Source organism: Coturnix japonica, chromosome 2, assembly GCF_054131305.1.
Source record: "Coturnix japonica strain WE chromosome 2, WE-NBRP24, whole genome shotgun sequence".
Taxonomy (NCBI): domain Eukaryota; kingdom Metazoa; phylum Chordata; class Aves; order Galliformes; family Phasianidae; genus Coturnix; species Coturnix japonica.
Genome location: NC_140664.1, coordinates 8,478,139 through 8,490,352, shown reverse-complemented (window position 1 = coordinate 8,490,352; position 12,214 = coordinate 8,478,139). Strand labels below are relative to the sequence as shown.

At 37.7% G+C, this 12,214-nt stretch overlaps 1 protein-coding gene across 32 annotated transcripts in view; it reads right to left on the bottom strand.

Moving 5' to 3' along the window:
* Positions 1–3,334: 3,334 nt before the first annotated feature.
* Positions 3,335–12,214, bottom strand: part of CYRIB (CYFIP related Rac1 interactor B) — an 85,300-nt gene continuing 76,420 nt past the window's right edge. For all 32 annotated transcript variants that reach the window (XM_085536998.1, XM_085536993.1, XM_085536994.1 and 29 more), the window contains 8 exons: positions 10,762–10,867; positions 10,034–10,170; positions 9,343–9,420; positions 9,129–9,245; positions 8,658–8,737; positions 7,372–7,498; positions 6,529–6,599; positions 3,335–4,146 (listed from right to left, as the gene is read on the bottom strand). In XM_085536998.1, coding sequence (XP_085393124.1) covers positions 4,083–4,146; positions 6,529–6,599; positions 7,372–7,498; positions 8,658–8,737; positions 9,129–9,245; positions 9,343–9,420; positions 10,034–10,170; positions 10,762–10,867 — 780 coding nt within the window. In that variant the 3' untranslated portion in view covers positions 3,335–4,082. The remainder of the gene's footprint in view (positions 4,147–6,528; positions 6,600–7,371; positions 7,499–8,657; positions 8,738–9,128; positions 9,246–9,342; positions 9,421–10,033; positions 10,171–10,761; positions 10,868–12,214) is intronic.

Genomic DNA, 12,214 nt, shown 5'->3' with positions numbered 1-12,214 from the left:
GCCTTGGTGATTCACTTTGGATGGTAAGGGAGGGGAGAGCCTGTAGAGACACCTCTGGCTCAAAGATTTGTTAGCATTAACAAGGAATCACATGAAAGCACCAAAGCTTTTCCACATACATTAGACAAATCTTTGTTGCTTTTTTTTTTCTTCAGCTGTTAACAAAAGGAAAATGAAGTTCATACGTCACACAAAAATGGCAGTAGGGCAGCAATGGAAAGGTTGGAGGTGAAAGTGGCCCCATGAGCAGCTGCACCTCATGGCCACAGTGCTGCAGAGCAACAGCTTCTACAGGTACATCAACCGAAAAAGGAAAGTAAACTCCCCTCGCCTCAGTACAGGCAGGTTGGTTACATGTAGGCAGCCGAGATTCTCAAGAACTTTTTTGTCTCAGTCTTCATTGGTGGCTGCTCTTCACACACCCCTGAAGCAGATGGGTTGGAAAGTGGATACTGGGGGACCAATGTCCCTCCTGTTGTAGGTGAAGATCAGGTTTGTGATCACCTGAGCAACTTGATTATCTGTAAGTCTACCCCAGAGTCCTGAGCAACAGGCTGAAGTAGTTGCCAAACCACTGTAGATGGAATCAGAGGAGTCCTGGCAGTCAAGTGAATCTCTTAGTGACCAGAAAAAAGGAAATCCATTATTAGGAAGGGTAGAAAGTATGACCCAGGGAACTACTGATCTCACCTCAACTTGTTGACCTGACTTCACTATCGCCCCCACCTCTGTGCCAGGGAATATCAATTAACAGATCCTCCTGGAAGCTATGCCAAGGTGTATGGAAGAAAGGAAGGTGACACAGGATAACCAGCATCGAGTCACCATCCCTGGATGCATTAAAGAGTCATTTGGATGTGGTGCTCAGAGATAGGATTTAGCAGAGGGTTGTTAAGAGTTAGGGTACTATGGTTAGGCTACGGTTGGACTGGATGATCTTTAAAGTCTTTTCCAACCTGAGTAATTGATTCTATGATGGCATAACTACATAAATAGACAAGCAAAGAGCCACTACTGTTATTTATATAGACTTCAGTGAGGTTTTAGATACAGTCCCCCACTATAACCTTCTCTCTAAATTGGGAAGATAAGGATTTCATAGGTGGAACACGTGATGAATGTGGAACTGCAAGATCATATCCAGTTAGTGGTCAATGGCTTGATGTCCGGTTGGAGATTGGTCACAAGTGGTCAGAGCACCAAGCTGGATGCTATCAACCAGTTTCAAATAACACACGTGACAGCAAACCACTACAAAGTCACCTGTACCGCAAACTTTATGTTGGCATTACTTTATTCCTTGCGTTGCAAGTCCCATGTGGAGAGCCGCTGATGTTGAGCAGCGAAGACATTACACTGGGCAGCACATCAGGAAAACTGGAAAAGGAATGGAAAACGTTTGGGGCCAGTAAAAGATCAGGATAAAGGCAAACAGCCTGGTAGCGTTGGGCTAAGTCCATTTTCATATTAGAAGCTGTTTCACATCAGAGTTGTTTCCACACGCACTTAACTGCAAAATCAGTGTCCTCTGCTCCCAGAGAAGGTACTCAGGCTGTGAATTTACACCTGAGAGAACGCAGCAATAGTTTTTCAGTGTACTCAGAGAAAGAACATAAGGAAAGGGTCTACCCAGAGCAGCTCCCAGACAGCTGCACCAGCCCATATCAGAGGAAAGCAGCTAGAGCAAAGTGTTTACTGAAGGCACCTCATGCCAGCCATCCTAGTACTTGCTCTCAGACTCCAGGCTACGAAGAATTAAAACACTGGGAGAAGATGAAAGAGTGCTTTTGCAAGGAACATGTAACTAAGCTCAAGTATCAAACAGCCAGCAGTGCTAGCCCAGAAATGTGAGCAGCTGATACCTCATGCAGCAGAGGCCTAATCTTCTTCTCTTGGAAGGCTCACATGGGGAGCAGCTCGCTGAGTTGCAGGCTGGCCAAATGGAAGGCATGCCAGCTGTAATCTCCTTTCCCAGCTGTGTACACAGCTAAACTGCAGAATGCAAACACCGGAGGAAAAAAAGGAAAGCTCCAATCATTCTCAGACCACAAGAACAACCATGTCTAAAAGCAGAGATATTGGCAGGGCAGCAGAAAAGAAGAGCTGTCCAAAACAGTCAATGTAAGAAACTGTACTGTTTTCATCCATAGCCACTGAGGCAGACAAAGAAAAGGAAATCTATGTTGCTAGGCTTTCAATAACAGAGCCAGTCTCGATTTTCTGTCAAATACCCATGTTATACTTAAAACATAACCTCTGGAAAATACATTTCCTCTAACAAGCTTTAAGAACAGGACACAAAAAGTGCTGCTACATCAAATATCAGAGATTTTTTTTTTCCATAACAAGGTTGAGGAGAAACATCATCTTCCCCCAGTAGCAACAAACTCAGGTGGCCAGCTTCCCTTTCAGATACACACAATGGTTGGCTAGAGGCAGAGTTCAACATTCATACATTCATATTTTCTGGGGTGCAGAAGTGTAACCACACGACATGGTAGTACAATTAGGTCATGGTTGGATTTGATCTTTAAGGATGTTTCCAACCTGAGTGATTCTATGGTCACACTGGTATGTTGAAGTTGGAGCAAGCACGCCATGGAAAGTTATATTTTCCAGCAAATAAAGCTGAGGGCGTTCTTGTTTGCCTGCAGGTTTTAAGCTTCTTTTCCAGAATGCTGACAACTTGTTTTAAGCACAATCACAAAACAGAAACATACAAGGTGTATTATTTTTTGCCCACTGATGCAAAAACATGCCATCTTCCAGACATATTCTCTCCAGCAGTTTCCATTTCTCGTTTTCCCACTCCAACTTGACTTTCTTCACCCAGGCTCAATGTTTACTACTCTGGAAAAACACTAGATTAGCACAACAACATTATTTAGCATGTTAAGATGACTCAGATTTTACACACTGTTCAAATATCTACAGACCTCTGTAGAAGTTCACCCCAGTATACATCAAGAGAGAAACTAATCTCCCCACGACAGGTATGGAACGAGCCAGACTGGTAGCCTGACCTGGAATGTCATTCTGATGGCTATACATGCCAACATGGGTAGTCAAAATGCAGTTTCTTCAGCAACGAGCACCAGGACCTACATAGATTGGAAAGTATTTTTCCCCTCTCAAACCCTGGTGACAAGGGATCAACAGAAAAGAAAGTAAGAGCCCTGAGACGTGCTAGGTTTAAGGTCAGTGCACCAGACTAGTGGTTACTGGTAATGAAACAGCAGAGTTTTCACTATATAAAATTTATAAATTTATTTTCTGTAAAAATCCAAAGAGCACGAAGACATCTCACTCAAAATACTGGTAAATCAAACCACACTTAGAAAAATGAAAGCTGATTTTATTATCTTATCCACAGCCAATCATTTGACATGAACATGCATACGTAATTTTGCTACGCACACACCACAGTTTAACGTTAGTTATTAAAGGTTAAACATACAACATACATCCTTACAAAAATGAGTCAAAATGCAAACGTAACTTTTAAACAAAACAGTTTTTACTCATTTAAAAAAACCTTTGTGTTGGGTACCATTTTGTACAAACACAGTTAATTTAAACAAATCTGCTTTTAGTTTCCTCATGGTTGCACATGAAAATAAGCTGCAATAGAAAATGAAGTCATCGAGGGATTTTTAAATAGCAGAAGTAGGCAGTCTCGCCATGCAGAAGAAGCAATATTAAATATTAGTTTTTCCAAAAAAAAAAAAAAAAAAAAAAGAAAAAAACCACAAGTTTAAAAATATTTAGTTCAAGTCACAAATCTTTCCCCAGTACAGAGAAATCCAAATACAACGCATAATTAGCTGCCACTTAGGATGGCTATTCTGAAATGTAGAAACGTTCCAGAATTGTAATTTTTGATTTGGCACAGAAAAGAAGTCTGAGCTTACTTAAGAACAAGAAAGTGATTAAAAAAAAAGGTAAACAGGAAGAGAGGAAAAAAAAAATACAAAGCAAGAATGAATGAGATAGTAGTTGCAATCACTAGAAAAAAAAATCTGTGCATCTCAGTCATTGCAGAATACTGTCTGTCTACAGCAGGTGCGAGTTCCAGGTAATTGTTATTGCAACATGGATTTAATTTGCTTGGAGGTAGTCTCATCATTCAAATGCTTTGTTGTGTACCTAAGCACAGAAACAAAAATCAAGTTTAGAAAGGCACAAACTATTTTGTTTTGGTGCAGACAGGTTGAGGCATTATTGAACAAACTGAGTTTATGCTACAGAAAACCCTACAGCCAACTGACCAACACCCCTTCCTGTTACCAAGAACACAAATTAGATTTTCTGTTCTGGAAGTGCTATTATTATCAGATCTAGACCCCAGCAGCATTTGCACCAAGAGGAAATAATAAAGCTTCAGGTGGATGCTGGTTCATTCTCATATGTCACTTTACAGTAAGGTCACATGCTTTGGTGAGAGCCATTTGTGAACACTGAGACTGACTCAGTTCATGGGCAACATCTTCAACCAAAACATTGCTCCAGAAATCTTTCTTCCAAACTTCCAATAACTAAAACACTTAAAGATCCCTTAAAGGCAATGGCTTAATTCCCTGTTTATTTAATTAGCCACGCTAATTCCATCTTTAAAAGGTGTATATACAAGTGTTTTTCCCTTTCATTTCCCTCAACATTCTCCAGGGCATATATATGTATATACATTTAATAGCCACAAAAAACCTTTGTGTCAGATCTTATTTTAAAGTACTATGTACACTCCGTGTAGCAATCTGTGCACAGTTCCTTTCCCTGATCGTATTCTAAAATCTTATTCTGTAATTCAAATACACAATGGGTTAAAATTAGCACTCTGTGATCCATAACTGCACTGATATTTTACACATTCACCAGCAGAATACATGACAGCTTGGTTTTGAAAATCATTATTAGAATAGATTTCAAGTCATTTTGGAAATATAGAATTTCCACAAGAGCGTTAAGCTTTTCTAAAATCTAGAGAAGTTTCTGCACTTGGTATTCTGCCCACATGATAAAGACGAACAATTTAAATACTTAGAATTTAATTCCAAACAGTTGAGATCTTTCCAAAATCCATACCATATTCCACTTGCTTTTTAGACACGTGATTTCTTTCTTAGAAAACTTCCAACCAAAATCCTCCAAAATCAAAGACTCAGATTGACTTTATTTCTCAAGACGTCACCTTGAACCCCATTCCACCATGCAGGCACACAGCAGCTCAGCATTGCTTCCCAACAGTTCCAAGTGTGATTTAAAGAAATATCAATATTTCTTTAATGAACTGTCACATATATGAAAAACCTGGACTGTTAAAATATCTATTTATGTATGAAATATGTTAGTGTGTCAAAGCATCAGCATGATAGCACAGCTCAAGTTCATAGAATTAAACACAATGGAGTGAGGACCTGAACAACATTTTGTGTACTTTGCTGGGCAGAAATATTAACAGTGTTTTCTCTCTAGAAACTTGAAGACTAATTACTATCACAAGAGGCTCAGAAATGAGTAACCATGCAGGTACACAAACGCTCAAAACTTTATTCCAAGAAATAATAGTTTTATTAAAATTAATCTTTAACTAATAATCTGAGAACGATTTGCCCAATTAAACTACCTATAATACTACATTATTTCATTTACTACAGCTGGACACAAAGAAAAAGAAAATTAAAGCAGTTTCACTACTAATAAGAAAAAGGCCAAATGAGCAACATCAGCCAAAGCTTCCACATTTCAAATGCACAAACAGTCAAACCTAATTATAGTTAAATTATACTAATGAATATGGTACTTTTTCAAGTTAGCACAAAAGAGAGGCCTTCACCTATCTATTATGTTTCATTATTTCTTGCAAATCCTCTGATGCTTGATACCAGCATGAAGAACACGTAGAGATATAAGTGTACGATGCAATTAGAAGTTTTTCGGCTTCTCTACTGAGTTACCTGCTCTTTTGCATCTCTCTAATTTATCTATTAACTACTTCTCTTGTATATTCTACAGCAAATGCCCTGATACTCGCACTTCAAGTACCTCTTTATAAATACTTTGCAACACCTTTTGGTATTTAAGTAGAAACTGTTTCTCTATCTACCTTATGTCTGAAGCTATCTGAGAAACATGAAAATTGTGTTAAATTACTCTCAGACTCTGCTACTAATACATAAAATCATTACCAAACCACACAGCTAAGGATTTGGCCAACACGAACTAATTAGTCAAAAATTTTGCCTTCAGGCACAATTGCTACGCTGCCACATACAGCTTTACACCCGCCCTCACCCTGCATGCAGCTGATGCATGTAAAAAGCTACCTTAGAACAAGTTTACAACCTAACCTATACAACAATAGCTTCTTCACATGTCCATGCCTCCAAAAACAAGGGGAAAGAAGCCCACAATAACCATATTCACCTGTTACATCCAGAACTAAACGCTCCGCTGCTGAAAGGAAGATCCTGGCCAACTTCTGAAAATTTACAAAGATTTCAAATAAAAGAAAAAAAACCCAAACATTACCTGAGAGCATTTAGAAGGCCTTCTACACTGTTAGGAGGCTGGTCTTTAAGAACTTTGATGCATCCTTTCATCTAGGAGTCAAAAAAGAAAAAGATGATTTTTCCACACAAATACCTTGCAAACTTATGGAAGAGTCATATATTATTTGCCTGTGTGAAGAAATTACTTTAAAATTGCAGGAGCGTACTTTCTTGATATTGGAAAGAAATTAAGCTTTCAGAATTATGTTTTCTTACAATAACTCAGATCATTCAAAATCTGCTTATCTTTTCACAACACAGCATTGATGTGAAACTCTGATGTATCAATATTAAGACTAAGTAACTGTATGCAAAATCTTTGCCTACAATAGATTTATGGAGAACAATTCAATTTGGCTACTGAAATAATGACAAAATGACAATTGGATAACACTCCATGTCAGTCAAATAGACATTATACAACATATGATAATAGCATGCATTTCACAGACCGCTACCAAACAAACCAAGTTAGACCTGAAGACTAGCAAAGAATGGTGTGCTTTAAAGGAGTAAAGAACAAGCCAGATGCCACTGTTATTTTCAGTAGTTTTGACCTGTACCTTTCAACACAAATGACTGTTCACGAATATTTCAAGTCACCACATGAACTCCATCACATTTTTAATGGCCTGACAATAACCACCGGCCCGTTTTATATTTCTCCCTGCTTATGCACGTTTTGTTGCCACTATTCTTTCACTATCAAACCAAAGGGCATATCTGCCACTAAAACCTGCACTAATAAAATCTACACAGAAGAAAAACAACCTACAAAACAGCTTAAATGCTCAGTAGATCACTCAGTAACAACAAAACTTACATCAATTTTAGAAGTTTTGGCAAAAGCGCCCACCGGATGCACGTGGTCATAGAGTATGATGACACCCACCATTACCCTCAGACAGAATGATACTGTTTCCTCATTTGTAAACCTGCTTCTATATTCACTGCAATTGAAAAACACGGAAAATTATTCATCAAACAAGATAAAGGTAATCCCTAATGATACCCAAGGTAAGCTTAATGAGAAAAACTCTGCACTCTGCTTTGCTCTGGTGCATCCACATCTTAGGTACTCAGTGCAATTTAGAGTACAACAATATAAGAAGGACTAAAACTATGAGAGTCTGAAAGAAGGCTGCAAAGATGGGGAATGGTTTACAGGACAAAACACATGAGGAGTGGCTGAAGTCTTATTGTTTACTCAGCCCAGAGGAGAGTGATGAGAGGCTCTGGTGCCCTACAGCTTTCGCACGAGCAACAGGACCTGAAGAAAAGGCTTGGAACTGCACCAGGGTTGGTGCCAGGAACAGGTTCTTCACCAGAGGGTGGTCAGGAATGTAAGAGGCTGCCCAGGGCAGTGGTCTCACCCCCAAGCTTCCAGAATTGAAGAAGAGTTTGGACAACACTCTTAGCCATAAGGTAAACTACTTTCTTGATTCAGATGATCATTCCGAAACAGAGTAATGGTTGAACATTGGGAGATATTAATGTATTTTAAAACATATGTACTGAGGTATTTGATCTAAACTTCTTTTAATTTGACATCATGCCTCTTGTTTGAGTTTTACTACCAGGAAATGATTTCCATCACAGAAGAAATACAAAGCTGACTTTGACTTTCTTAGTATACCCAGAGCCTCTGAAATTTAGACTATAGACTGTCCTTATGCTTAAATTCACCTCAAATTCCCCAGGCAAGGGCATTGTAACTTTGTTACAGCCTTCAGCCAAGCCAACTTACAAGGAGACACCATTAAGGACAGTTGCTGTAACTTCTCTTCTAGGAGGCCTTAGGCAATCATGCTCAAATGGTATATTTTCCTGAATTATATATGAGAAAACCATTTATAAGTACCACCAAGAGGTTGTCTAGCTTTCATAGCTGTTCTATTTTAAAATATTAATATGTTCAGAAAAGTAGACCACATGATTTGCATGGCTAGCAAAATAAAACAAGTTAGGTGTTAATCTCGACATGAAACTAAGTTGGCAGAAAGAATACATCAGAATTCCTAGTTGCCCAAATAGTTTTCCTCTTCATGAATCACAAATCACATCTAAAGACATGATTAATAGACAATATTAGTACTATTTAATACTCACGGAGTTTCCAGCATGACCCTACACACACTAGCCATGGTGCTTAAACAATCTGTAGTATTCTCTATTGGTAAATTTTTATTCTGCAAAAGAAGATAAACAGTTTTCAACTCAATCACTGTGAAGAATTCAAAACAAAAATCAAGTCAGCGATCTTTTGGCACAGCAATACGGAGGAATTAAATACTTCAGTACAGCTAAGGAAAAGTCAGATTCTTTTGCACAGTTGTGTTTTGTATTTTTGCTTTTGCTGTTCTGGGTTTTAAGCATTACATTAAAAGCTGGTAACCTATAAAGTAATATCTACAGAACTGAAGCCTACCATACCTGTTTTTATGAAAATTTTTGAAGTTTCTGATTCAAGTACCAAAAAATAAAATAAAAAATGCCTACCCTCTAGGTACTAATAGAGGAAATCTTTCACTATCAGTGTTCTAAAGCACCCTTATCCAACCCATAAATGTAAATTCTTACCTCTGACACAAATTTTGTTGTAGCATCACTTAAGGTTTTCAACATTGGCGTTGCTTCAGCATAAAATAACGACATTCTGTTTGCCAGCTCGTTATTTACTTCATTTTCTCCTTCTGCCTTTAAAGCAAAAGGAAAGAAGAATTTGGTTGTTCTTTCTATGAAAAACTAGATAGTAGCATAAGGTTACATTTCATATCATCTAAAGGTTACCTACTGGGACATTATTAATCCTCATACGGCTCAGAGTTCTTCTGTAGTAGCTGAAGTCATTCTGTATAGCAGGATTTGTCATCTACACAGATATGGAAGCCAAAGAGTTAAGACAAACTTATCAGGAAAAATATAAAGATCAGATTTTGTGAAATTTAGCACCATGAAAAATATTTAAGTTCCTGAAATAAATGACCTGTGACACTGAGATACATAGAACAAATCAGCCTTATTAAATACTCCAATCTTTCAGAACAAGATCTAACAAGAGAAGGAGGAGATTTTCTGATAGGAATTTGAAATTAATAGGTTGAAAAACAAAACATTTTTGTATGTTTGATTCCAAAGATCAGATGAATAAATTGGTATCATGCCAGTTAAGTCCTTTTCACATCAGCAAGAAAGTAAGCGCCCAACCAGTAACAGTAACACTAGCATTATCCCAACCGATGTGTCAAATTCAGCTGAAGAAACATGATTAAAATAAACTAAAATGTAACAAGTGTCCAAAGCTACTATGATATTTCTTCCATGTTACAGTTTAACTTAACTGCAGGTAATGTGAACAAGCCATACATATTAGGCATGTGAATATTTCCTAAATGCCCTACTCCAGAACAGAACACAACCCAAACAGCAAAAATAGAGTTCCTCTCTTTTTCTAACCTACTTATAAAATTACACCATGTTCTTACCTTGAGCTCATCAAACCGCAGGGTAAAGTGAAGAATTTCTGCAAACTGCTTAGCAAGAGCCTGCTCTCGCTCCAGGTGTTGTGTTGGTGAATACGGAGTGCTTGTCAAGGCTCCCAACAGACCTCTCAATCCTGCCTCTTAAAAGACAAGAGAGAATGTTTCACAATACACAACTGTGCCAGCTTCTTGTATCCGACACTCTACATGCTAGACTTAAAATATCAATCTGCCAAAACACATGGCAATTAATGGACTTTACAAATGGTTTCTGTGTCAATTTTATCATATTTACTTACAAAGTGCTATGGAAACTACATCTAATCAGCACTAATGACAGTAATGAAATGTTTTTCAAAAAGCTTTATTCCAGCTCTGTCAGTAACACGTGAAAGTTATCTTCAAGAAGATAAAACAAAATTCAAGATAGACACCTATCATCAGAAGCCATGTTTAATTCATCAGATAAACTCACGCTCAAGATCTTAGTGGCCTCCCAAGTTACTACAGGGACAGATGTCAGGTATACTCCTATCCTCTCTTCTCTCAGGTAACCACTGCAGTTTACTTTCACAAAAAAAAGTTGGTATATAAAAAAAGCACATGGAAGGAATCTTGCAATAAGAGCTTTTCTCTTGTAACAAATGGTTGACCTAGATGTGATCTATGCCTCTATTTCAAGTGTTCAAAACTAATGAAGACAAAAAGTAAGCTCATACCATTCAACTTACCTAGTCTTTGAGAAAATTCATAGAATTTCTTTAGTTTGCCTACTAGTGGAACAACTGCGCCCCATGCCTTCTCTTGCAGTTTCTCATCATTGGGATGCTGTATTGCCTTATATTAGGAAATAAAAGAGGAAAAGAGTATGCTTAGCTTAAGAATATCTGAGACTTCGTTGAAAAAAAAAATAATCTATGCAGGGTGATTGTTAAAAGTAATCTAACTTTCTATACACTGAGCACTTCTAGTAAAGAGATAAGCATGCACTAACCAAAGACTTTCAAAAAAGCACTAAACATTTGTGTTGAAAATAAGTATCAAACATAGAAGAGAAAAGCAAAACAGAAAACATCTTGAGAAAGTATAAATAAATTGTTAAAGTTATTCAGACTATGAAAATTTATATAACCAGATGTAGTTAATTGAAATCAAGAACTTCACTTGTAAGCAAAGAAGTTCAGTGATCAAATTATCTAATATTATTTAACTATCTAATATCATCTAACTAATATTAGCTAAGAAATTCAGGCTAAATATTACAGTAGGGACATTGTGATACAATCAGCAACATAAAGGTATGGCAATATGGTAACTGCCGGAACTTTAAGGAATATATGTGCAGACCTTGTCTTTACTTTAAGTTTTCAAGACAGATATCTTCAAGTTTTTTGGTTTTTTTGTTTATTTGTTTGGGTTTTTTTAAGACAGAAACGGGACTTTTCTGCAACTGAAATCTATCAAGAAGATAGAAATAAAAATATCTTGTAACTCCTTTGCACCCTTCTTCAGTGAAGTCCTTGACTCCAAAATCTGTTTCAGTCAACTCTGGGCTGCAAGTTTCAGCACACTTCTGTCTGGTCCCCAGAAAATTTCCTTCAGCCCTGCCTACCTCCTCTCAGCTGTATGTGCCTTTCTCCACAGCAGCTCCAGGCCTTGGTGCTGTGACACACAACTGCTAAATCCTAGAGCTTCTCCTTGAATGTGCTCCTTCCTTAAAGAAAGGAATAAGCAATCTCTCCTCCCCAGGGCTACGTGTGACAATTATGATTCTTAAACCTAACTTACCACTTCAGGGAGACTGAATAAAAACATGTGGTCCTTATGAAAGCAGAATAGCTACAAATTTCTTCAATTTATATGGAGTGAGTAGAGACTTTGTGTCTAGTAGGGTTTCTCACAGCATGTTACAGTGAGAATTCTTTAGAAGCAAAGCAACCCTCACTCTTGCATCTGAACCAGAGGAAGAGGGAAGAGAAAGAGCATTTATTCTACTTTTTCCTGAAAGTAAAAGAAAAATGGAGTGACATGCTGTACAGAAACCCTGTTTCCACTCCAAACACCTATTTTAGTAAACAAAAGCCACTTTGAAGACACTGAGAAGCCTTTCACATGAGGATTCTCACACATCAGACTTCTCCAATCAGCACTCAAAAAGATGTTGACATTATTTAACATTGTATT